General features: G+C 37.0%; 1 protein-coding gene across 1 annotated transcript; it reads left to right on the forward strand.

Moving 5' to 3' along the window:
• Positions 1 to 1900: 1900 nt before the first annotated feature.
• LOC108517720 (thrombospondin type-1 domain-containing protein 7B-like) lies at positions 1901 to 23375 on the forward strand. Its single transcript, XM_017855809.1, has 7 exons — positions 1901 to 2035; positions 2941 to 3268; positions 3364 to 3459; positions 6062 to 6144; positions 9465 to 9656; positions 13827 to 13914; positions 22606 to 23375. The coding sequence occupies exons 1-5, from the start codon at positions 1901 to 1903 to the stop codon at positions 9600 to 9602; spliced, it is 780 nt and encodes a 259-aa protein (XP_017711298.1). The 3' UTR covers positions 9603 to 9656; positions 13827 to 13914; positions 22606 to 23375.
• The last annotated feature ends 930 nt before the right edge of the window (positions 23376 to 24305 follow it).

Genomic DNA, 24305 nt, shown 5'->3' on the forward strand with positions numbered 1-24305 from the left:
CACTTTTGAGAGCCTCTAATGAATTTTTCAGTTCAGCTAATGTAGTCGTTTCAGTATTTCTGTTTTTTAAAATTATTATTTCAAACTCTTTAATTTCTCTGATAAATTTCTGAATAGATTTTCTATGTTATCTTGGAGATCATAGAGTATTCTAGAAATTGTTATTTTGAATTCTTGGTCAGAGAGCTCACATATCCATGTTGTTAGGATCATGCAGTGATTCCTTTCTTTATTCATATGGGATGGTCCTGGTTCCCCATTTTCCGTGATTTTTTTTTTTCTTTCTTTCTTTCTTTTTTTTTTTTTTTTTTTAATGGACATCTCTGTCTTTATGTGGAAGTACTAGCTATTAATTCCAGGCTTGTCTGTGTGGCTTGTTTTGGTTTTTATTGGATATTCTTTTTTAGTAATTCCTTGTAATTTAACTGTTGGTTTTCTTTCTTTTTTTCTGCTGCTAAGTTCTGGCCTTCTTTTAAGCACTAGATAGCATCTTGAGCATAGGTTTGCTTTGCTTCGGTAAACAATTAGTGTGCTGCCTATCCTGAATAGGGGAGGTCCCCAAGGGGATATCCCAATAGTGTGAGAAGGCTGGGTAGGGGTTCATGCCTAGGGGACCTGTGAAACCAACCTCCTACAGTATGGTGCTGCTGAACAGCCGCTTTGACTTGGTATCTCCTTTGCATGAATTACAGAACAGAGTTTTCAGAGCTGGGGATAGTAGTCATACCTCCCCCTTTGTCTCTGGATGTCCTTAGGGATGTTTCTTTCTTCAGGCACTTCCCATGCTTCTGGTGGGTTGAGGCGGAGACAGGCCTCCTGCCAGCATACTGAAGATGGTGGGGAAGCTGGTTATCTACCTCAATCTCACATTTTGCAGCCCAGAAACCATGAGTAAAGGGGAAAATTTCTGTGCACTTGGTTCTGGGAAGATTTGGGGGAGGGCTATTGCAGATATGAAAGTCTGATTCTCTTACCACTTACTGAGTTTCTTCACTTCTCTGTGGTACCAGGAACTGTCTTATCCTCGTATTTGAGCTCTGAGATATGGCTGATGATAGTCTCAGAAATGAATATTTGTTTTTGGATATCTGTGGGGGGCTGGGGGAAGGGTGAAGCCAGCTTGCTTCTATGCTGACATTTTGGAACTGAAGTCTTCTCTGCCAAAAATATTATAGTAGGAAGCCTTTTATCAGGCAGATAGTTGGGCCAGTTTACCACTAGGAGCCATCCAATTCTAAACTTCTGTTTCTGTGAGACACTGTACAAAATTTTTCTAATTGCCTAGAATACCTAAGTGAGATGGGAATGACATGTCTTCAAGGAACATTATTCAGCATAGAAGGCATGCTGTGAAAACAACTTATTGTGGCAATAGAGAAAAACAGTGTTTTATTAGAAACCTCAACCTAATCCATATAAAAAAGTAAGGAATAATTCTATAAAAAAGAAAAACAGAGTAAAATAAAAGAAATTCATGTCCTAATCCTTTACTGTTCCCATTTGGGATGATTACAGATTAGGTCATTTTTAATCGCATGGCACGAAAGACCAAATTATATAATTGTTTTTCTTTTTTAGTCATCTTGGCTGGTTCCAAAATGAATTGTCATATTCTGAGTACATAGGTTTCCGTGACATAAATTTGCATTCCCACTGCAGCTTCTCTATCGCTTCTGGCGGGGGTTGCTCAGGTAATCTTTATTGCCAACATTGAGAGATAGCTCACAAAAGGAGGAAGCTACAAAATATGCAACTATGGTCTTCTTAGGCAGAGTGGCAGAGCCAAAACTTTGGAGATGTGAATTATTTTGGGTAACTTGTGAAAGTATCATTTCCTTCATAGGGTGGGAGAACTGGGGGGAAGGAGTTCAGGTCTGCAGCCTTTCCTGCAAGGTCCACAATGGTTCAATATCCTCATGCAGCTGGATGTGGTCGAGGATGCCTGTGTGGAGGAAATGGCCGCTTTAAGGAACAGCATCCTGGAGGCAGACTGTGTTCGTGCCTTGCACAGAGTGATTGGGAGTGCCTTCTCATGGTGAGTTTTTGTTTATTTTACTTATCTTTTTTCCTGGAGATGCTCTAGCTCATCAAACATTAAAGTTTTAAATAATTAATTCATTTTAATTGTGGGTTATCTCTTTGGTATATATACCTACTGTTTGATGGAGCCAAAGTAGGCAAAGAAAAAGGCACTGATGCACTGGATTGGAAACTTAAGGGCTAAGTTTAAAATCATGTCTCTATCATTCATTGGTTTTTACGCTGGAGCATGAGTCTAGCCCTGTCGAATTGTTTCCTTCATCTGTGGAACTGTGATGTTAATCCCATATCCAACAGCACCTAGCACATTGGCCAGCATTCAAAAAATGGTGACTGCATTCTGTGGTGGTGGCATGGTGGGAACCAGTAAGGCCTATGAGTTCATGAAAGACGTGTAAACGTGAAGTTGCTATATAAATGTGAAGGTCATTATTGTTCATAAATGTATAAGTTGTTATTTTAATCTTAGTAACACAATCTAGTTTGTTAGGCATAAGTTCAAGGTGACAAATATAGTTTTTTAATACAGTGTAATAACGTGTACATGTAATATAAACCGTATGTATTACAAACAAAATATTTGGTAGAAGTTATATAAAGATACATTTATATAAATTATAAATTAAAATTTTTTGAGTGAGGAAAGATGTTTAGGATATTTTAATTAAACATTCTTTGTCCAAAAGATAGTTCATTTCAGTGACTTACTTACTCTCTTTTATATGGTTCTTGAGTTACCATAATTTTATATCTCTCTTTTAAAAGTTTTATTAACACTAGCAGATACATAATATTTTCTAGATGTGACTATTACAATTTGAAGCAAAGTAATAACAATCTAGTTTTTGGCAACTTTCTTGTTAAACAAGATTAAACTATAAATTACTTCGTCATTCTTAGGACATACTGATTGGAAAATTGATCGATATAAAATGTGTAGTATCTGGAACTGCACGTATCACTGCAAATCTCTGTGTGAGCCCTGCCCATGCAAATGTTGTCCAGTGCCACTTTTCATGCTGTTTTCTCCACCCTGTACTACATGACTGTCCAGGAGACTGCCATTTGACGGAATGGTCAGAGTGGAGCACATGTGAATTAACCTGCATTGACGGAAGAAGCTTTGAGACTGTGGGTCGCCAGTCTAGATCAAGGACATTTATAATTCAGTCTTTTGAGAACCAAGACAGCTGCCCCCAACAGGTTCTAGAAACACGCCCTTGTGCAGGTACGAAGAGCACTTTTCAGTTCTTTAGCCTTGATTGATCAATGCTTATTCTAAGTGAGGTGTAATAGAACTGCTATTATCATATTTACTTACAGGAGGCAAATGTTATCACTACACATGGAAAGCAAGTTTTTGGAACAATAATGAACGAACTGTGTGGTGCCAGCGTTCAGATGGCGTTAATGTCACAGGTATTCCTGCCTAAGACTCATGTGGGCACTTCACAAAGACCCCTGAGTGTTGTCATTTGTGAGAAGAATTAGCTTACAAATTATAAGCAAGGGGTGACTTGGGCAGGTAGCTTAGATGAATTTTATTACAAATTTTCATTAGATGTTTGCATCTTAGAAAGAAAGCAATTCAATTTTAAGACCTATAAAAATATCAAAAATATCAAACAACTTAAAGAAATAAGCTGAAATACAATAAAATGTCCTTAAATATCATGATCTGAGATAAAGACTGAAAAAGACAGATGCTAGTAAAATTTTAAATCATGTCCCTTCTCAATAAAACGTTTCAAATGACATATCTTAGCATGTGTGTGTGCAGTACTCAACTGATATAAAACATACTCAGAAGTTGAAATTAAAGAGGCTAATAAAGATAAAATTTAAAAATTAAAATATTTTGTATGTTAATGATGCAGAAAGCTTTTATAGTGTAAATTACAGGTATTTGTATTCACGTACTGGATGCTTAGTTTTTGAATATTTTGTGAGTCATGATTATTACTTAATATCTAAATATAGACTGAGCGTAAGGTCCCTCATTCATGATGACAGATAGTATTTGATTGTACAATTGGTCTTCTCAATAATTTTTGAGGTTTTGTTTGTTTGTTTGTTTTGTTTTGGAGACAGAGTCTCACTCTGTCACCAGGCTGCAGTGCAGTGGCACAATCTTAGCTCACTGCAACCTCCGCCTCCCTGGTTCAAGCGATTCTCCTGTCTCAGCTTCCCGAGTAGCTGGGACTGCAGGCGCCCACCACCACATCCAGCTAATTTTTGTATTTTTAGTAGAGACGGAGTTTCACCTTGTTGGCCAGGAGGGTCTCGATCTCTTGACCTCGTGATCTGCCCACCTCGGCCTCCCAAAGTGCTGGGATTACCGGCATGAGCCTCTGCGCCCAGCCAATTTTTGAGGTTTTTAAATGCTTTCTTGTCCAAGCAAATTAAATTGTCATTATGTTTACTTAGTACTATGGTTTACAGAGAGCTTGTGCAAGAGCTGAAATGCCCGTAGGAATAGAAGTATTGTCAACTCCTCCTTTTTCTTGTTTACTTTCTCTTGCACTATTGTATTCTTTTTAATTCATAGTTTATCCACAAAATAATTTACTTAAAGCTACTTACCCTTTCTGTAAGTTGTTAAAACTAAATATACTCTAAGTGTCCCTAGTCAGGAACACAGAAGGTATCATACTCTGCAATATGCTGAGAGTTAACGTACTTCTGGGGGCTTTGCTGTCGATTCTCTGCACAGAATTCCTCTTGCACAGTGTATAACATGCAGTCATCTGATGAAGAAGCTCAGGTCACCGGTATCATCTGATAAATATTACTAAAGCTTAATTTAATTCTTAGAATTAAAAAATATGTTTTATAACCTATGTAAAGTCCAAGATTTTCTTTCCTATTCCCAAGAGTCCTCCTCCCACTGAGTACTCCTGCTGTGGAGATCCCTGGTTTAAAGAGCGGAAACTCTCCCCCCGCCACTACCAACACAGTTGGTAGAAACAGGACTGTGTGGTTATTGCCACTAACACCCAAATTATCGATTTCACACCTAGATGCTAATTCTGGACTGTGAATTTTGCTTTTTAAAAATTTCTGTGTGGATTCTTTGTGTTATTTTTCGAGTCACAGTGAGAATTTGGCTGCTTCATTCCCAGGGACAATGTAGGTCTGACTGTTCCCTACTCTGCCTTAGGCCCAGAGCTTTTCGCTAGCTACAAAGCTATAAACTATAATGGGTTGGCAATTGTAGTTATGCAAAGGCTAGAACCTTTCAATGCAACCAGTACTATATAAATGGTGCTTAGTCAAATTGTCTCTAGGCTTTGTCTCATGTCTCTTTTACTACCTTGAATTTAGCAAAGCAAGACTAGTATGTAAATGATTTTCCAGTTATAGAGACATACATTGTCTCATCCATTTACTCAAAAATATGTACGAAGCAGCAACAAGTACTGTGTCAGATGTTTGATTGTCTCTCCTAGAGCTTCGGTGCTTGCTCTTAAGAATGTGTTTGTATGTGACTCTGTGTGTATGTATTGCAGTTGATTTACATTTAAAAATACTACCAATGTGTTTGATACCATGGTCCCGTGAATTCATTCGTGGCATTCTTTTAGCATTTACTGGATTGTTGAAATCGGCCTAGTGCCTAGCTGGGTGCTCAGGAGCTGGAGCAGTATATATGTAGAAGGAGTATTCCAGCAGATATGTTTTCTGCTCCTGAGTTTAAATCTAGATTTTGTCAATTCTTCTACAGATTCTGGCTCTCATAGACTTTGCGCTCAAGCACAGCCATATGGTAGAATCACATCGCCAATAAACAAGTATAAAAACTCTACCTCAAATAGCCTCTGTTAGAAGAGCCTCCCATCTCAAACAATTCATTTTAACGTAATCAATAAAATAGGCTTGGACCACAATGTTGGCAAATAGATTTTTCAAAAATAATAATACTGTTGCAAAGAGGCCAGTGCCACAGGTTAAAAAAATACCAAAAAATTAGAAATATGTATCATAGAGAAATCTGCAAATGATGATGGAATTTCCTTTGTAGGAGGCTGCTCCCCTCAGGCCCGTCCCGCTGCCATTCGGCAGTGCATTCCAGCCTGCAGAAAACCTTTCTCCTACTGTACACAGGTGAGTCATATGCTGGAGTCTTCTATAAGTGCATTAGTTGCTGTGTTTTATATATACAATCAGATGTTCTCCTGTCTGCTGCAGCTCAAGCAGCAGTTCCACATGCCCATGATACCATCTAGAGGCATTTGCAGGAGTAATCCCAGTTATAAAGAATTTCTTGTCAGGACCATGAACTAAGGAGAACAGTCTTTTTCTATAAATCTGTCTGTAGCCAAATCTATCTTTCAAATGTCTAATTTATGTTATTATAAATTATAGCTCTATTTACCAATGAGTATTCTCAGTTGACTTACGTCTTTTCTTCTTAACCTTTTATACGCCTCACCTATTTTGAAAGATATTATAAATGTTCATATTTGCTGAAGTTATTATGTAAATTGTATTACACTGTGATTACTGTTGAGTGAGTACATTTTTAGTCTATTTTAAATAAGCTGAATATGTAACTATGGTTGAAAAAAATATGTGTGTGGGGTAGGGGATGTGCGTGTATTTTTTTTTTCAAAGCTGAAATTTATTTATGCTTTTTCTCCTATAACTCCCATCTACCACAACTCAGGAATTAATGTAAAACATGTAATGTATTCTAATCAATGGCACTCATAGTGTGCAGTGCATTATAATTTTTAAAAACTATACTAATTATTTTAAAGAAACAAGCTTCTTCTTATAGTATGCTTATTCTAAAAGTGATTTCATTAAAAATTCAAGTACTCAGTCCTATTATTGGCCTTGCAATTCAAGATGGGTTAATTCTTTACCACAGAAAAGACAGTGGGTAAGCTTGCAGAGGGGAATAGAAGGAAAAGAGGAGAAGTTCAGGAACAACTCCATTTGGGTTAATGATGTTTGAAAAGTAGAAATTGTAGCTTTTCACCAACTCTCTAGATGTCCTCTTTAATTAAACAGAAATTACTTTTTTTCCTTGAACTCTTGAACATATGACTGGTTACAACTTTTCTCTCATGCTAAAAATAGAGATGCATCTTGAGAATATAACTTTAATAGCTGAGCATATACAAACTTTCTTAGATCTCTCTACTATGATATGAAGATATTATTTTGTGATACTTTCAATTAAAACCAACTGAAAATATCATATTTATGTATTATTATTATATGACTACAACCTGAACTAAACTATGGGCAGTTAACATGTGCTTTTCTTACCTTTTTCCTTTTGTAGAAGATTGAGGTGCCTTGTTTACTTTTAGTATCTATTTATCCTCAAAATCATGTGTTCAGTCAATAATTGGTGACCTAAATAAAGTTAACTGGTTGTTGAAGATTGGCATGAGTGGCTTTGTGAAGCTAAGATCTGTTCAGAAAATGCTAGATAAATAGCTTTAGGTAAGGAGCCATAAGAGCGAAGTCATAGAGATTCATAATCTTATGCTTATTCTCTTCCACTCTTCGCTGTTGTCTGTATACTTGCTGGAGGAAGAGCAGTTATTTTCATGTTCACTTCCAGAGACAGATAGGAATCTTCATCCATCATGTCTCACAATAATCTGCTTCTTGGTGACATTCATTGTACTTGAAAATGACCAGAAACTTACAGACAAATATAAAAGACCCCTTGTCACAATGCCAACTAGGGATGTGATGTGGAGTGATACTTGAGTTATTACAAGGAGGGAGTAACTCAGATAGCCGTAGGTATATTTCTCTTGAGCATGTGTCTTTGGCGAAGTCTTTTATCTCCCATGTAAGGCTGCCCTCCTTGAGTGCAGAAGTAAGCCTACGAGCAGAGACGTAGTTTCATATGGTTACATCAGCAGCAGCGAATCCGTACAGGTCTGCAGCAATTTGACTCTTGCCTCCTCAGAGGAAAGAATTCATCTGAGGGGCGTAAAGCAGAATAAGAGACTAAGGCAAGTATTTGAACAAGAGTGAAAGTTTATTAAAAAGTTTCAGAGCAGGAATGAAAGGAAGTAAAGTATACTTGGAAGAAGGCCAAGTGGGCAACTTAAGAGATCCAAGTGCCCTATTTGACCTTTGACTTGGGTTTTATGTGTTGGCATGCTTCAGGGGTGGGGGTTGTTTCCCTTCTCCCCCAATTCTTCCCTTAGGGTGTGCCATCCACATGCACAGTGACCTGCCAGGACTTGGGAGGGGCCGCATGCACAGTGTGTTTACTGAAGTTGTACGCATGCTCACTTGAGGCATTTTTCCCTTACAAGTTGTGTGTTCCTAGAGGAAGGTCATACACCAGTTAAACTAACATTTTGCCTCTTAGCATGATTGAGCCCATTTGCTTAACTCCTGAGATTTTATCAGGAAGCTGCTGACCACCAGCTTCAGGTGTTTTCTATCTTTTGGGAAACTGCCTTTCCCTAGTGCTGGCTACAACCAATTATTATGTTAGCGAGACAGTTTAACAGCTGCCTAACCATCACCTACTGGTTGCCTGACATTCCTGGTGGAGGACCCTTCTCCTGTCCTGCTTATGTCTTCTTAGCTACCGACTCTAACAGTTAGTAGTCAACAGTAAAAGGTGATGGAGGGATTTAGCAGCTGTGATAGCAAGAGCACTTAATTCAAAGAAGGTATGTACATAATCCCTGTTGCTTTGCTTCTCAGTAGGAAGGGTGGGTTGGAGCAAGTAGGCAAGGATCTGAAACAAATGGAGATAAGAGTTGAAAATAATTTGATTAAGTGCCATAAACATCTCCATAAGAGAGGAAAAGATGGCCAGGCACAGTGGCTCACGCCTGTAACCCCAGCACTTTGGGAAGCCGAGGCAGGCAGATTTCCTGAGGTCAGGAGTTCAAGACCAGCCTGGCCAACATGGTGAAACCCTGTCTCTATTAAAAGAAAAAATAAAGACAAAATTAGCTAGGGCATGATGACAGGTGCCTGTATCCCAGCTACTCAGAAGGCTGAGACAGGGGAAGTGCTTGAACCTGGGAGGCGGAGATTACAATGAGCTGAGATTGCACCATTGCACTCCAGCCTCAGTGACAGAGTGAAACTCCATCTAAAAAAAAAAAAAAAAACAAGAAAAGAAAAAAAAAGAAAGAGAGGAAAAGACATAGTTAATTAACTTTATTCACAAAGAACTATGGTTTAATATTTGGCAGGTGTCAGAATTGTAAACACATTTGAAAAACCTAACATTTGATTTAAGAGCTGACTTTGGAATTTAAAAAGACAAACTCTGTATTTGATTTTCATGTCATTGGTAAGTCAGTTGCCCCAAACCCTAAATTGCCATGATGTATAGTGCAAATATTAAGTGATTTTAACATTCATATTTTTATTCATTCATATGTTCAACTCACTGTGTAACCATAAAAATATTATTTATGCTATAGGGTGGAGTCTGTGGTTGTGAGAAGGGCTATACAGAGATAATGAGATCAAATGGTTTCCTGGATTACTGCATGAAAGTACCAGGCTCAGAGGATAAAAAAGCTGATGTGAAAAACCTTTCTGGGAAAACAGACCTGTGAATTCAAAAATACATGATATTTTTAAAGGATGGTCTCTTCAACCACTTGATCCAGGTGAGTTTCAGTTGTAAGAAATGAGAATTTTCTCACAGGAGGTCTATATTTTGACTACTTCTCATGATGGAAGGAATGGAGGGAAGGAGGAAAAGAGGAGAGAAGAAAGAGGCAGTATGGCATAATTCAGCATTTCTCAGATTTGAATATTGCATGATGCATGAGTCCCTTTAAATGTACAGTGTTTTCATGAATGGTTGAACATAGGTCTCTCAACCCCAGTCTAAGAGACAGTGAGTTAAGTAACAAAATAATATCCTTTGAAAATATCTTTCTTTTTTCTTGGGCTGGGGAGAGGGTTTCACTCTGTCACCCAGGCTGCAGTCCAGTGGTGTGATCTCAGCTCACTGTAACCTCTGCCTCCCAGGTTCAAGCGATTCTTCTGCAATAGCTTCCCGAGTAGCTGGGATTATAGGTGCCTGCCACCACGCCTGACTAATTTTTCTGTATTTTTAGTAGAGACAGGTTTCGCCATGTTGGCCAGGCTAGTCTCAATCTCCTGACCTCAAGTGACCTGCCCGCCTTGGCCTCCCAAAGTGCTGGAATTACAGGCATGAGCCACTGCACCTGGCCTGAAAATGTCTTTCAATCCTAAATTATCTCTGAGAAAAGATGTACTCTTATAACTGAATTTGTATATATAACTAAAATGAGAAAATTGGAATAGAATCTCAAGAACTTATAAGAAATGTCCAGAGATCCTATTTGCTTCAAGAAACACCGGTGAAAAGGTAAAGAGTATCAGTTTTAAACATAGACAGACCTTACTGGCCCCATGGCTTACACACACCTGTTTTGTGATTAGCTGTAGTTTCTTAACTTCTCTGGACCTCAGTTTTCTCATCTATAAACTCAATCTAGTGGTATTTATCCTGCAGGATTGTCATGGATATTGCAGTATTAGGCCTGCAGTGCTCAGTAATCGACTCTTACTAAGTGCAGGAATGGACATTTATTAGATGCTTTCTGTTGCCCTGTGGCTCTGTGCTGGCTGGTTGTACAGCATGAAATGTCTTATTACGTTCTTAGAACCTAATGAGATGTTATCATCCCATTTAAGAGATGAGGTAACTGAAAATGGCAGTACAGGTTAATGTTATCAGTTTCACACCACCAGCAAGTGACAGAGGAAGGTTTTAAAGGCAGACCTTTAAGGCTTTTACAAACCCCTGTCCCTGCTTCCCACTTTGTCAATTGGGTAGAAGGGGAAAGCCAGAGACTCTGTGGTCATCAGACATACTTCTTTTAGAACAAAATGCTGAAAATGACCAAGCAAAGCAAAGCAACATAACTCCTGGGGCATGGGAAGGGAAGAGACAGAAAAAACTCAGGCAAATATACCCTAGGAACTTTCCTACCAAACCCTAGGCCTTAGCCATACCAGAAGTGTCTTGATGACCCGTTTAAATGAAACACAATCCAAAGCCCAGGCCCAAAGAAACACAGATCTAACTGGAGAAGCAATATTTATACACCTCAGTCAACTTTTAAGAATTACCACCATGTCTTAGTTAACTTTTGATTCCCCTGCGTGTCTGGGAATGCCAAAGGTGTTTAGAAACATCTCATTAGCTTTAATGCTAAATTAGAAGTAGATTTAAATGTGAAGGAAGCATGATATTAAATATAGCCAGGTTCACCCATTGCCTGTGGACCCTATTTCTGAAAGATAATTAAGTTGAGGTCCCAGGGAAATGAGTCTTTGAATCCACAAGTAAGCCCTTAACCTTTTATCCATGGATGGAATTTGGAGATCTAACTAAAACAACAATATCATATGTGTGAGTATACGTGTATGTGTCTATGTGTGTCTAGATACACAAAATGTTATGTATTCACACATATATATGTATATTGGGATATAAGTTGCGTATGTGCGTGTGCTTATATTTGTGTATATATAGATAAGTATATATAAAATACATATTTGGTCTTGGGAGAGTTTATAACTTTCATTAGGTTCTCATGGTGAGAGTGTAAATTAGAGCAACCTGTCAGGAGGACAATTAGGCCATACTAATATATTTATATACTTGTCATATATTTTGACCTAAAATGTTTCTCTAAGGAACTCATCATGCAGTTATATACACATATACTAAAAGAAGTCTGTGAGTTATATTAATTATATGATTGCTTATTATAGCAAATGAATGAAAACAATATAAATGCCCACAAATAGAATAATGGGAAACCCAAAATATAATTGTGTCATGGTGAATCACAGGGATACTAAGAAGAGGTAGACCTTCTTTTATGAACTAATATGAAAATATTTCCAACCTATATTGTTTAGTGGAAGAAAAAGTGCAAATCAAAGTGAATGATATACACCATTTGTGTCTTTTTAAGAAGTGTATGAATTGGTATACGTGTGCTCAGGTGCTTGCATATGCAGATAACTAGAAAGATTCACAAGGAAACTGGTAACAGTAATAGCTACTCTGTAGGGAATTGAGAGAGTAGTGGGAAGACTTATTTTTCACTACGTATCTTTTTTAGTAGTTAGAAGATTTAGCCTATCTTTTATGTCCTTATAGAATACATTAATGCTTTTTTTAAGTAACATGGCTTTAAAGGTTTTGTACCACCACATACCTCTAAACTGGGGATTTAAAAGCACTGGATCCTCCCAATGCATCAATCAGGGTGTTATGGATTATAAGCTATAAGGAAAGTTCTCACTCAGGAAAGACTTTTTGTTTGACCAATGTAAAAACTCAGAATAGGCCATTTCGTCATTAGTGTTTCAAAGAGATTAGAATCCAAGCTTTGGTAAAAGTTTTATGACCATAGAAAAATACCATTACTACATTGAACCTTATTAAAATCTGATTGAGACTTGAAAGTGTCCTATAAGCAAAAGCTATGATAGGTAATTGTAATGTAATTGAAAGTAATTGTGATTTTATTCAAAACAAGTGTTGTTTAAAATAGATTTTGATTATTTTTCCCCGCATAGAAGCTTTTCAAATAAGATACTGTTATGTGTATTTTGGACCTGTAGTTAATTACATTCGTGTAGTATGATGAATCTCTGTATGTGTTTCTTTCAGAAATAAATGGAATTCATTTGGGATACTGAGGTATTGCCTTTGTCAGTCCAATTCTAAGTTTAGTTAGCTATATGCTCACATAAAATAGAGCAAAAAAAATATTAGAGTGACAGAAACAACTCAAGTTTCTATCATATGTAGAAAAAGCATATATATATTTGTGAATGTATGTATATATATACTCAAGCTTATATCTTATATAGAGTAAAAGTAACATAATAGATTAAAATATATGGTTAATTCATTTTGTTAACTGTAGTAAACATCAGATCCAAAATAATGTGTACTTGTAGACACATGGTCATAATTTTACAGTAATTTGATGAATTGATTAACTTGTTTGGTCATGTAGTTTTTGTTTGCCTAATGTCATTTTGGAAGTAGAGCCACTAAAAATGGTCATAGTAGTTTTCTTTCCATGCAAAGTTGTCTCTTCATTATAATTTTCTTTGTTCTTTTTATGTTGTCAAATGTTTTGCCATATTTTTGTGTATGCATATGACTATAAACACCTTAAATTCAAATTAGCCTACCAATTGACTGGATTTTATGAAATAATGATTATCAGTGTTTGTTTGGTATTATGAAAAAATTTGATTGACTATCTTATATTTTACATTTTCATTTCTTTTTCATCATTTGAGAGCTGTTACCTATGGGTATTTCCACTTATGCTTATGACTTATGCGTGTCTCAGAATTCAGATAAAAAGTAAAACATTCAGTAACATAAAAATTTTGGTGCCATGAAGTTACACCTAATGCTTTTGAGAGTTAATTTGCTAAAAATCAAACAACAATGCAAACTGTTTATCTATAAAAGTCCATTGAAAACCGTGCCATGTAATATTTTAAAGTTTTTTTCATAGACATAATTTCTAGTAGGAAACCCATATTCCTATGATGTTCTAAGACAATCTTTTACACCTGGCAATTTACAGAGTATGCTAGAACATTGCTAACTTCTGCAGTTGAGTGCACAGTTGGCTAAGGTGCTGGTGTTCAAGTACAGAACTAATGGTCATCTGGGGTTGTCAGATCTAATGTTGCCCTATCTCTCAAATGCTGCAGACTTCTGTATGCTAAGCTTCTTATGTTATCTCTGTTTTAAACAGATGGCCGAGTAAAAATTTGGGTTTATGGCGTTTCAGGTGGCGCTTTTCTTATCATGATTTTCCTAGTATTTACTTCCTACCTTGTTTGGTAAGTACTAATTAGTAAAAAGTTTATATTCTATATTTTTTATGGATTTAATGTTATACTTGGAAAAAGTATCTCAGGATCATTGCCCATTATAACAGGATTCTTGAAGCCAAGAAATAATCTTCAACAGTAGAATGGCTGAATAGTTGAAACGAGGAATCATTATTTTGTTCTTATTTGTGATAACATTTTTTAAATTTGGTATTTGAATAAAATGAAAATCATTGGTCAGAACTTTTCCATTTGGGTGTTTTGATTTCGATCAGTAGTTTTCAGCCTTGACAATACGCTGATGTCTCCTAGGGAATCATGCTTGATCCCCCTCCCCAGAGATTCTGATTTAATTAGTCTTGGATGTGGCCAGGTCATCTGGGTGTTTAAAAGCTTCTGAGGTAATTCTAATCTGTGGTCCAGGCTAAGAAAATTACTACAGATAATTTTAGTTCTTAAATTTTGTTCTTAAATTTTGAACGGTTAGGTTAAACTGACTAGTTGGTTAAAATAACCTGTAAGCACATTTTAAATAGTAGAGCAAGTTGTTTTTTTATATTGACAAGCTATGAGACAAAATTTAACTGATGGTCATTTCCAAAAAAAAAAATAAAAAGCCGTTTTGTAAAGTGACTAGTTCTGAGAGTTTATTAATCTCAGAAAATAATAACTAGTTTATGATGCAGAATATATTTTAGTTGATGAACTGCTCTTGAAACCAGACAGAAGTAAATGCAGTTGACTCTTGAACAGTGTGAGGACTGCGGTGCCTACTCCCCACACAGTCAAAAATTCAAGTATAATTTCTGAGTCCCCTAAAACCTGACTACTAATGGCCCACTTTTGACCAGAAGCCTTACCAATAACATAGTCAAATAACGCATATTTTATATGTTTATGAATTATATACTATATTCTTACAATAAAGTAAGCTAGAGAAAAGAAAATGTAATTAAGAAAATCATAAGGAACAGAAAATATATTTACTATTCACTAAGTAGTTATGGATTATCATGAAGGTCTTTATCCCCACCATCTTCATACTGAGTAGGCTGAGGAGGAAGAGGAAGAAAGAGGGGTTGTTGGCCTTACTGTCTCATGGGTGGCAGAGGTAGAAGAAAATCTGCCTATAAGTTGATGCAGTTCAAACCTGTGTTGTTTAAGGGTCAACTGTAGATGTTAATGTTTTCAAGTGTGTTAAGAATATTATATCAGCTTTTTGAGCAGAAGTTTCAATTGATTTTTTTTTAATTTTCATGAGATCAAAGTGTTACTTCAATTTTTTCTCCTAATAAAGATATTTATATTCATCATCTGTTTCAGAGACTATTTTCCTGAGAATTTTTACCCAAGTTTTAATCTTGATTCAAATTCAGCCATTGTCTATTAACCTCAAATTCTGTTTCCAAGGCTACACAGGTTTTTAAATCTTTGCTCTTGGTCAGTGAAAGCTGGTGAAGAAAATAAGATGGCTTTAATTCTTTCTGCCACCTATAACTATAGTGATAGAAATTTTCCCTAGAAATTAGATTTCTATCCAACTAACATTTCCCTGTTGTAGTGAAAAGTGTCATCTTCAGTTGGTCATTCATCCTAGAATCAATTTTTTTTTACTGATTTTCTTTATTCAAATTGATGTTTGGCTAGTATTGCCTAGATCTACTCTTAATGAAAAAATGTGAATTTGAAAGCTTTCTATGAGGTTTAAAGGACTAGGAAGCATTCATCACCAGAAAAGATTAAAACAAGGGGGAAATTTCTTAAATTGCAGCAAAGGGGACATGAAGATTTGGCCAGTAGGAAACTACTTTCGAAGCAATCAATAGACCAACCCAGTGTAAGGTAATTAGATAGTCTATCAGTCTATGAAAGCTTAGATGAATTCTAGCTGTTAGTAGCCATATCCCCAAATCCAGATTCTATGCTTCCCTTTTCCCTTAAATATTTAAAAGATTAAAAATTTACATGTAGTAACACATACATTTTGCCTTTTTTATTTTTCTCCATTCCCTTCAACCTAAGAATGTGTTAACCGTAATCTATTCCTTTGACAACAAATGTCTATTAAGGCTCCTTTCTGCATGACTCTAGGCTCTGGGAATTAATTAGGTACATCATTGTATTCTGTTAACAAACCACTTTCTAGATAATTTTTTTATATATATTCATGGGATACAAGTGCAGTTTTGCTACATCGATATATTGCTTTTTGGTGAATTTTTAAATATAAAGTATCAATGAAATTTCTCTTTACTTTTCAGTAGCCAAATTACATACGCATTTATGCACATTGCATCTCATAGACATTTTTTTCATCCTGTATGTCTGCCTTTAATAATGTCCCTGTGGAAGTAGCGCTCATATTTGGACCAGCTCCCATCTGCAGTCTACAGCCAAATGCGTCTTTCTGAAGCTTAGCTCCAGGGATCAGCCCTTTCCTACTCACACAGGAGCTCTGGCTTCCCACTGACAGCAAAACTAAAGTCATGTTTTGGCTGCCTCACCAGTTGACTAAAGTCTTCCACAACTGGAGCCCAAATAACTCTTTCAAATGTATCTGTTACTAATTCCCTATACCCTATACAAGCGGGTATATTGTATAGTCTCAAACACATTTAAGTCTTCATTTTCTAACTAAGGAAAATTTTTTAAAAAAGAAAAAAATTGACTTTTTAAATAAACTTTTTGATTTAGATAAGATAGTAAGTTGTCTATGGTAATATTTAATCAATGTGCTAAATTATAGTTGCATTTATTATCTTATATCATATGTAAATACGGTATTTCATTATATAAAATGCTCATTTTTCTCTAATTTAATATTCATAACACAATTTTATTCAATGTCTCCATCTACCTTTCAGATAAGTCACTCTTATCAGTGCTTTAGTCTTTCTTTCCACAGTTCACTTCAGTATCGGGTTTAGTATATTCATTTCCACCCAAGTTGTTTGAGATCTTTGGATCTCTTTGTACTGCTGTTTCAGAGGTTTTATCCTCACATCCAAATACCTATCTGCATACATTAGGGAGATGGCCATTTTATTTGTCTTGTGTGTATATTTGTGATTTGCAATTTTTTTTAAAAAAATAGCTTTTGGTATAGCAAATGTAGCCCCTCATTATATAAAAGATTTTATAGTCATTGAATATAAGACTGTCGCCTCTTTCTGAAAGATAATTTTTAGGAGGAATAATTTCACATTAGGGCACTATATTAATCCACTGTCATACTACTATGAAGAAATAGCCAAGACTGGGTCATTTATAAAGGAAAGAGATTTAATTGACTCCCAGTTCTGTATGACTGGGGAGGCCTCAGGAAACTTACAATCATGGCCAAAGGCAAAGGAGAAACAGGCACCTTCTTCACAGAGCAACAGGATGGATTGAGTGCTGAGAGCAAGGGAAAGAGACCCTTATAAAACCATCACATCTTTTGAGAACTAACTCACTAGCATGAGAACAGCATGGGGGAAGCCATGATTCAATTACCTCCACCTAGTTTCTCCCTTGACATGTCGGAATTATGGAGTTTATGGGTATTACAATTCAAGATGAGATTTTGGTGAGGAAACAAAGCCTAACCATATCAGGCACTTAGGGAACTGCCCCTCTGATTTTCCAAGGAAGTTTCTGCTTCTGTGGCTTACTCCTTGTTTCCCATTGCTAGCTATTGGTACTCTGCCTGTTCATTAATCCCTGTAAAACTCAAATGCCAACATTTTCCTTTTTAAACAATCTGGAATAATTTGTTCATGTCCCTTTTCTCGTGGTATTTATGCCATTATAATATTGTAGTTATTTATATAAACATCTTCCTCCTCTATCAAACCCCAGGGAGTTTGGGTGGAGAGAGGTAATGACTATGCTTTATGGATTGTTTTAAAGCATGAATTTGATAAAGATTTATTGAGCAAATAAATAAAATGTATTAGTAAAAACTAATTTATTGCCCATGATTTTAAAAAAAAGAGTCTAGGAAAAAAAGTCTAATATTTATATGTCAAATATTACATACATTGCCTTATTCAATCATAGTAATCCAAGGAGGTGTTGCTATTGCCATCCCTATTTTAAAGAGTAATTGATCCCTAGTGAAATTTCTTAACTTTTCTGGGGTCACCAGCATGGTAGAATCAACCCCAGGTTTGCCTATCCCTAGAGTGCACGCTCTTTCTACTGGCCTTTGAATCTTTGTGATTTCTTTCTCTCTTTTTTTTTTTTTATTATACTTTAAGTTCTAGGGTACATGTGCATAATGTGCAGGTTTGTTACATATGTATACTTGTGCCATGTTGGTGTGCTGCACCCATCAACTCGTCAGCACCCATCAATTCATTATTTATATCATGTATAACTCCCAATGCAATCCCTCCCCCTTCCCCCCTCTGATTTCTTTCTCTTGAGTGATGCCCAAAACTCCTTAGACTCACCAAAATGGCTATAGCTTCCACATTTCCTAGAGGGTCCTTGTTTCACAGGTAAAGTAAGCTGTAGACCTGGTACAGACCTATTGATACAAAAACACGTACCATTTACTGTTACATACGAGCCGCCAAAGAAACCCAAATAGATATTTTCCCAGCATCTAATTCTATTAAATGGATTGCAGAAGAGTTAGAGGATGACAGTTTTAGAGATTTTATGTTTTTGCCAAAAACAGAAGCCTTAGGACAAGAGAACTGCTAAAATATGCCAGGTCTTTGGTGTATACTTCAGATGAAAGCAATTTATAATAAAACTTGAAAATGCTTCCAAGAAAATGTCAAAAAATAGCCTTCTAAAGACTACTTCTTTCTAATACTAGCCTTTGAACATCTACCATTAGTGTGTTGGAGTTTTAGAAATATTATCGATGTCCCTTCCTCCCCTGGCAGTAAATAGTCCATGAAGCAATTTAATTGGATGACACTGGATTGAACTTTCTGTTACCTAGATGTAGCACCTGGACAGTTACACCGATAATAATGTCATTCTGCCTTGCCAGCATAGTTCTTGTATACACTCTCATTCTTACCCAACTTTGAGAGTGGTCTGCATCTCCATAGCCTTGTCTCTCCAAGTGGCTGCAAAACAAAATATGGTTTGCTGCTTTCATCAACTAGTTAATCTCTCCGTGGCTGAGATGAGTCTTTGCTGAGCAGTGCCAGAGCTGGCTGTCAGTCCCGATGAGGCTCACTTTTCTGGCTTAATGAATTTTTACCCTTTGCTAAAATGCAAATGACCCTAAAAGAGGTCACTTTAAAATGTGTCTACCAGTGATCTTTCACAGCTAGGATTGCAAAATGGTTTTATGCTTTGTGCCATCTCTAAAAGTGGCTATGGCAGGGATTGCATTGGGAGTTATACATGATATAAATGATGAATTCATGGGTGCTGATGAATTGATGGGTGCAGCACACCAACATGGCACAAGTATACATATGTAACAAACCTGCACATTATGCACATGTACCCTAGAACTTAAAGTATAATAAAATAAAATAAAATAAAATAAATAAAAAATAAAAAAAAGAGTGCTCCGTTAGGAAGAATGATGAGGCTACACCTCAGCTCAACAGGAGAGAATAGAGTGATGGATTAGAGATGTCCACCTAGGCACAGGATGACTGGTGGTGTTGGTGGCCTATGATGTGCCAGGCATTTATGGGTCCTGATTTAGTGAGTGAGGGAGGTGATCATACCTTTTCTGAAACCAGAGTGGAGGAAAAAAAAAAAAAAAAAGAAATAAACTTACTTGTAAAGGAAAAATATGGATACTGTAGGGAGAAAAGAAAGCAAGCCAGAGGCTCTGAAGACAAGCCCCCTACTTGCTGGCCTCCTCAATGTTGGCCTTGCCGAGTGCAGTCTTGCCCCTCAGCTCCTCCTGCTGAGGTTCTTTTTTACTAGCCAGAAAGCCTTGCAAAGCCACTATTTGGCAAAGTACTACCATATTCAGTGGTCCAGAGATTAATATTTGAGAGGAGGCTGATCTATTCTAAGCCATAAAACTTCTCAGATCCCATGTATTCATAATTGTGATTTTGGTATCTGGCAATTCGGGGGTGGCTGCACAATATGAAAAGATGCATGATAAATGAGGTCCTAATCCCAGTGAACCCCAGCACACCACATGGCCCACAGAGGTCCAAGACCTACCTATTAGTAGCCCCCTCTTCTCGCCAGAGGTGGCCACAGTGTCCATGATTCCAAACATGGTAAGTGGTATGAACATATTTGTGTAAATTTGGAATAGAATATTCCAAGCCTAGATCATAGAGACTGGCCAAGTTGACGTGTCTCCCCAGTGATAGTATTGTCTCTTTATAGAGATATGACCACCTCTAGCCTTTCTCCTGGCTTTGCATTCTCAACTCCCCAGTGTTTAGGATTCTCTAATTTATCCTTGCCCAGTGGCCTTTAGCAAATGCCAATTAAGGGTAGACTGCCAAAATCTGTTTCGGAAGCAACTACATTTCTTAGCCCTCTCTTCTTCTTTGCTCCCTTCCCACACAAAAAAGAAAGCCAAGAGAGGTGGGAGGGAGAAGACTCCTGCTATAATTTCAGAGGAACTTCCATGTACTCTTTTTTGCCATTAAGACAACCCACCCCGTCACCACCACCACCGTCAGGGTAGATTTACAGGCTGTCGCTTTCAGATTGCCTCAACCTCTGGTGTGTGTGTGATTTCTTAGCACCTTTAAATGCCGTGGAATGGTATACCCAGGACTCCATGTCAAGCGGGGTTCATGCCAGAGCCTGAGCCCATCAGTATAATTAGAGTCACTGGAACATACTTAGTATAGATAAAGTTAAATTGGATGTTATTCAGATAATTAAGCAATACCCTTTTTGAAAATTGGAGAGGACCTGGAAAGCAGGAAATTGAAGGCTGAAGCTCCCTCTGGAGAAAATTCTGAATCATGTTTTTACATCTCCGCAGCTTCTCTGATTGGAAGTTGTTTGCCTGCAGCCATCCCTGCCCAGCACTCAGCACATTCTCAATGAGCACCCGCAGCATGCCAGGTGCCAGGGTGGGGGGCACCGAGAGAATCTGCAGTTCCTTTTAGGGGTTCTGCCAAAACCATTTTTATTTCTTTAACTTGTATCATTTGCTTCAAACATCAATCAAAAAATTAATTTTACTCCTTAAATTAAACCTTTAGCATTTTTAACTAGGAGTTTCTCCCTACAACCATTTTAATTTTATCAATTTTTTTATTGCAGTAAAATTCACATAACATAAAATTCACCATTTTAGCCATTAAATGTAAGAAGCCAGACACAATAGGCCACATATAGCATGATTCCATTTAAGATATCAAAATCTATCCGGGCAGAAAGTTAATTGACGAATGGTTGCCAGGGGCTGAGAGCAGGGGGAAATGGGGGAGAGACTGCTTGGAAGAGTGCAGAGTTGCCTTTTGGCACGACGAAAAGGTTCTGGAGCTAGATAATGGTGATGGTACATGCGCTGTGACTGTGCCACATGCCACTGAATTGTATAGATTAAAATCTTTGTTTTTAAATTAGATTCACTCAGAATAGAAAATTAATTCATAAGTGCAGACAAAAAAATGTCATTTCTACCAAATGCCAAATGAATTTCTACCAAGTGCCAAATATATATATATATATATATGAAGAATGTGGTGAAAAGGTTAAAAGCTCAGGTCTGTGTGTTAGATTTGCTTAGAATACAGGCTCTGCCACTCACTCAGTGACCTGAGGGAACGTAAACAACCTGGGTAGTCCTTCTCTGTAAAGTAGCAATAATTCGAATGCCTCCCTTGCAGGGTTGTTCTGGGATGTTTTGAGAGATTTTGTGTCAAATGTTCAGCACAGATCTTGGCACTTAGTATGCATCCAATAAGCAATAGATGCTAATATAAAATAAAAGCATGGAAGGTTGGAGACAGGGAGAGAGGTGAAGTCAGGCTGTGTAGGCCAGGCAAAGCAAAGACCTTGAGGAGGGAGGGTAAATGTGGCGGTGAGAGAAGTTAAGTGGCAGAATTAAAGGTTACAAGCATTTATAAATAGAAGTTAAGATTTCCCCGTACTAAGAAACAAGGAGTGTACTGCAGGGTGTTTTGCCCCACGTCTGGGGCATCGCTGTGCGATTTGGGGATGTTGTTCAACTTAAGCTTTTCTCTCCATGAGAAGGAAAAGCAGCTTTCTCTGACCTGGCAAAGTTGTGGACTTCGGGTAAAGGAGAGACCAGGTGAGAATGGCTTTGCACGGAGTAGAATTGGTTAAATTTTCCTGACACACTCTGGCATCTTGGCAGCTAAATGTCAGGTTCCAGGTCAGAGCAGAAGTATGTTTACTGAAAAACAAGACCAGCAGGGTGAGGCCTGGCTGCTCCAGCTGCTTATGATGTTGAGCATCTGTGATGTGAAGGTCACAAAAGCTTAAAAATTAGTGAGAAAAGACATTCCCGTTGTTGTATATCAACAAGAATATAAAAGGGAAACAGCCCTTCTAATAAGTTCCTCCATTCCACTAAACCAGTTTTAAGAATGTGTAAAATGATGGCTTCTCCTTTACGGAGAGTGAAAGCATTCAATATTCACAAAAGGAAACCCGCACATCTACAGAAATCTACAGAATCTTTTTGTCATTTTACCCCTTGCATTTCTATACCTCAAAATTGTCTTTGACAGATGAAACAGAGCTCTATGAACTTACTTTATCTGAGGAATTTTTTTCCCTTTGCAGCAAGAAGCCAAAACCACATCAAAGCACACCTCCCCAACAGAAGCCTCTGACCTTAGCCTACGATGGAGACTTAGACATGTAACCTGAAAAAGAAATCCAAATGTAGACATCAACTGCCTTAACCGCTTTCTCTTTTGCAGCTCTCAGACTTCCCAGTTTTTTGAGGAATCTCATGATATGATATATTGGGCAGAATACAAATATTGCAAAAGTAATATTGCCTCAACTTCATTTGGACATGGAATCAAGGATTATTAGGTCTGCTATTTTGTTTTCAAATTGTTTGTGGGTGTGAGTGTTTTATTTTTTGGTTTTCCCAAGGAACCTGAAAACTCTTCTCTTCCTGTTTGGAACTGGGAGGAAGAAAACATGATGGAATTCCCACAGACTTGAGTAAACTTGATCTTCAGCAGCATAATGACAATCCAGAGAAAAGTCCAATCAAGGCATTTACTGTAAATCACGAGTCTGACACTGCATTGTTACGCACTATATTAGTGCAAAGTCTTTATTCTTCCCATACATCAACACTGAGTTTTCTAGAGTTTACATTGGTTTAAAGACTTTCAAATTGGATTGCCTATTTTCATGAACACAGAGAGAATGGATTACCATTTCAGAAATTCTCTGAGTTTTTAACCTTTAAATATTGTATTTTATTTTGTAGCCAGGGGATGATGGCACTTCGTGGGTTGCAGCTACTGAAAATAGCAGAGTGTGTGTAATTGCTGGACTAGATGAAAGCTAGGCTTTCTGAGGGAAATGTGTACTGAATGTTAGGGTGTACAGATAAATAGGTGGTAATTTGGAAGAATGAGTAGATGATTTGATTTACTAAAACTGTTTTAACAAACTTAGCATGTGAATAGGCTTTAATCACACACAGTTGTAATTCATTTATGATGACAAACTCTTACTTTGTAATTTTAATTTCTATATCTGAATATTAAAATTATTTTTCAAATTTAATTATCTGCCTCATTATATACATCAACACTGATCCTGTTTGTAGAAAGTCTTGCTTTTATAAGGTTTCAGTAATATCTAAAACAACATAAAAGCTGAGACCATTTTAGAAGATTAATTGTTGAAATCATAGTGTTGAAAGCATTAAAAGGTGCCATCTTGTGGTTTTGACTTGTATTTATAACAAACAAACTGCTCAAGAGACTACAGTGTTGGCTGTTCTAGATTTATTCACTTCTGAAGTGCCTTGCTCTTACTTTGACAAAAAGAGTGTTAATATCAGTTTTTCAGTGTTTTAGGAGTTGACAGCTGCTATCACTGACAGAAAAAAAAAAAAAAAAAAAGGAATCTTACCCCTCCACACTATCAGGCATACTAGGAACCAGCGCCAGTCACAATGACATGGAGTAGCTTTTAGGGAACAGTTAGAGCTGAAATAATATTAGAACAAACCGCTGTAATCATGCAAACACTGATATATAAATGATGTGAGAGAAGGAAGAAAATGGAAATGTTACAAATCTAACAAAACGACCAGATTACAGAATGTTTTCATTTACACTGTGACCTCTATTAACCATTTAACATCTAGGTAAGCCCTCCAACTAGCTGATTGTGTCCAATGATACCATAATTTTAAAATAGAAAAGAAAGCAAAAGGGAATACTTTATTTTCTAGTATAATTGATGAAACAATTCCCAGAATTGTGCTTTCAAAAGTTCACTTTAGCTAA

Source organism: Rhinopithecus bieti, unplaced genomic scaffold (assembly GCF_001698545.2).
Source record: "Rhinopithecus bieti isolate Rb0 unplaced genomic scaffold, ASM169854v2 scaffold_42097, whole genome shotgun sequence".
Lineage (NCBI taxonomy): Eukaryota > Metazoa > Chordata > Mammalia > Primates > Cercopithecidae > Rhinopithecus > Rhinopithecus bieti.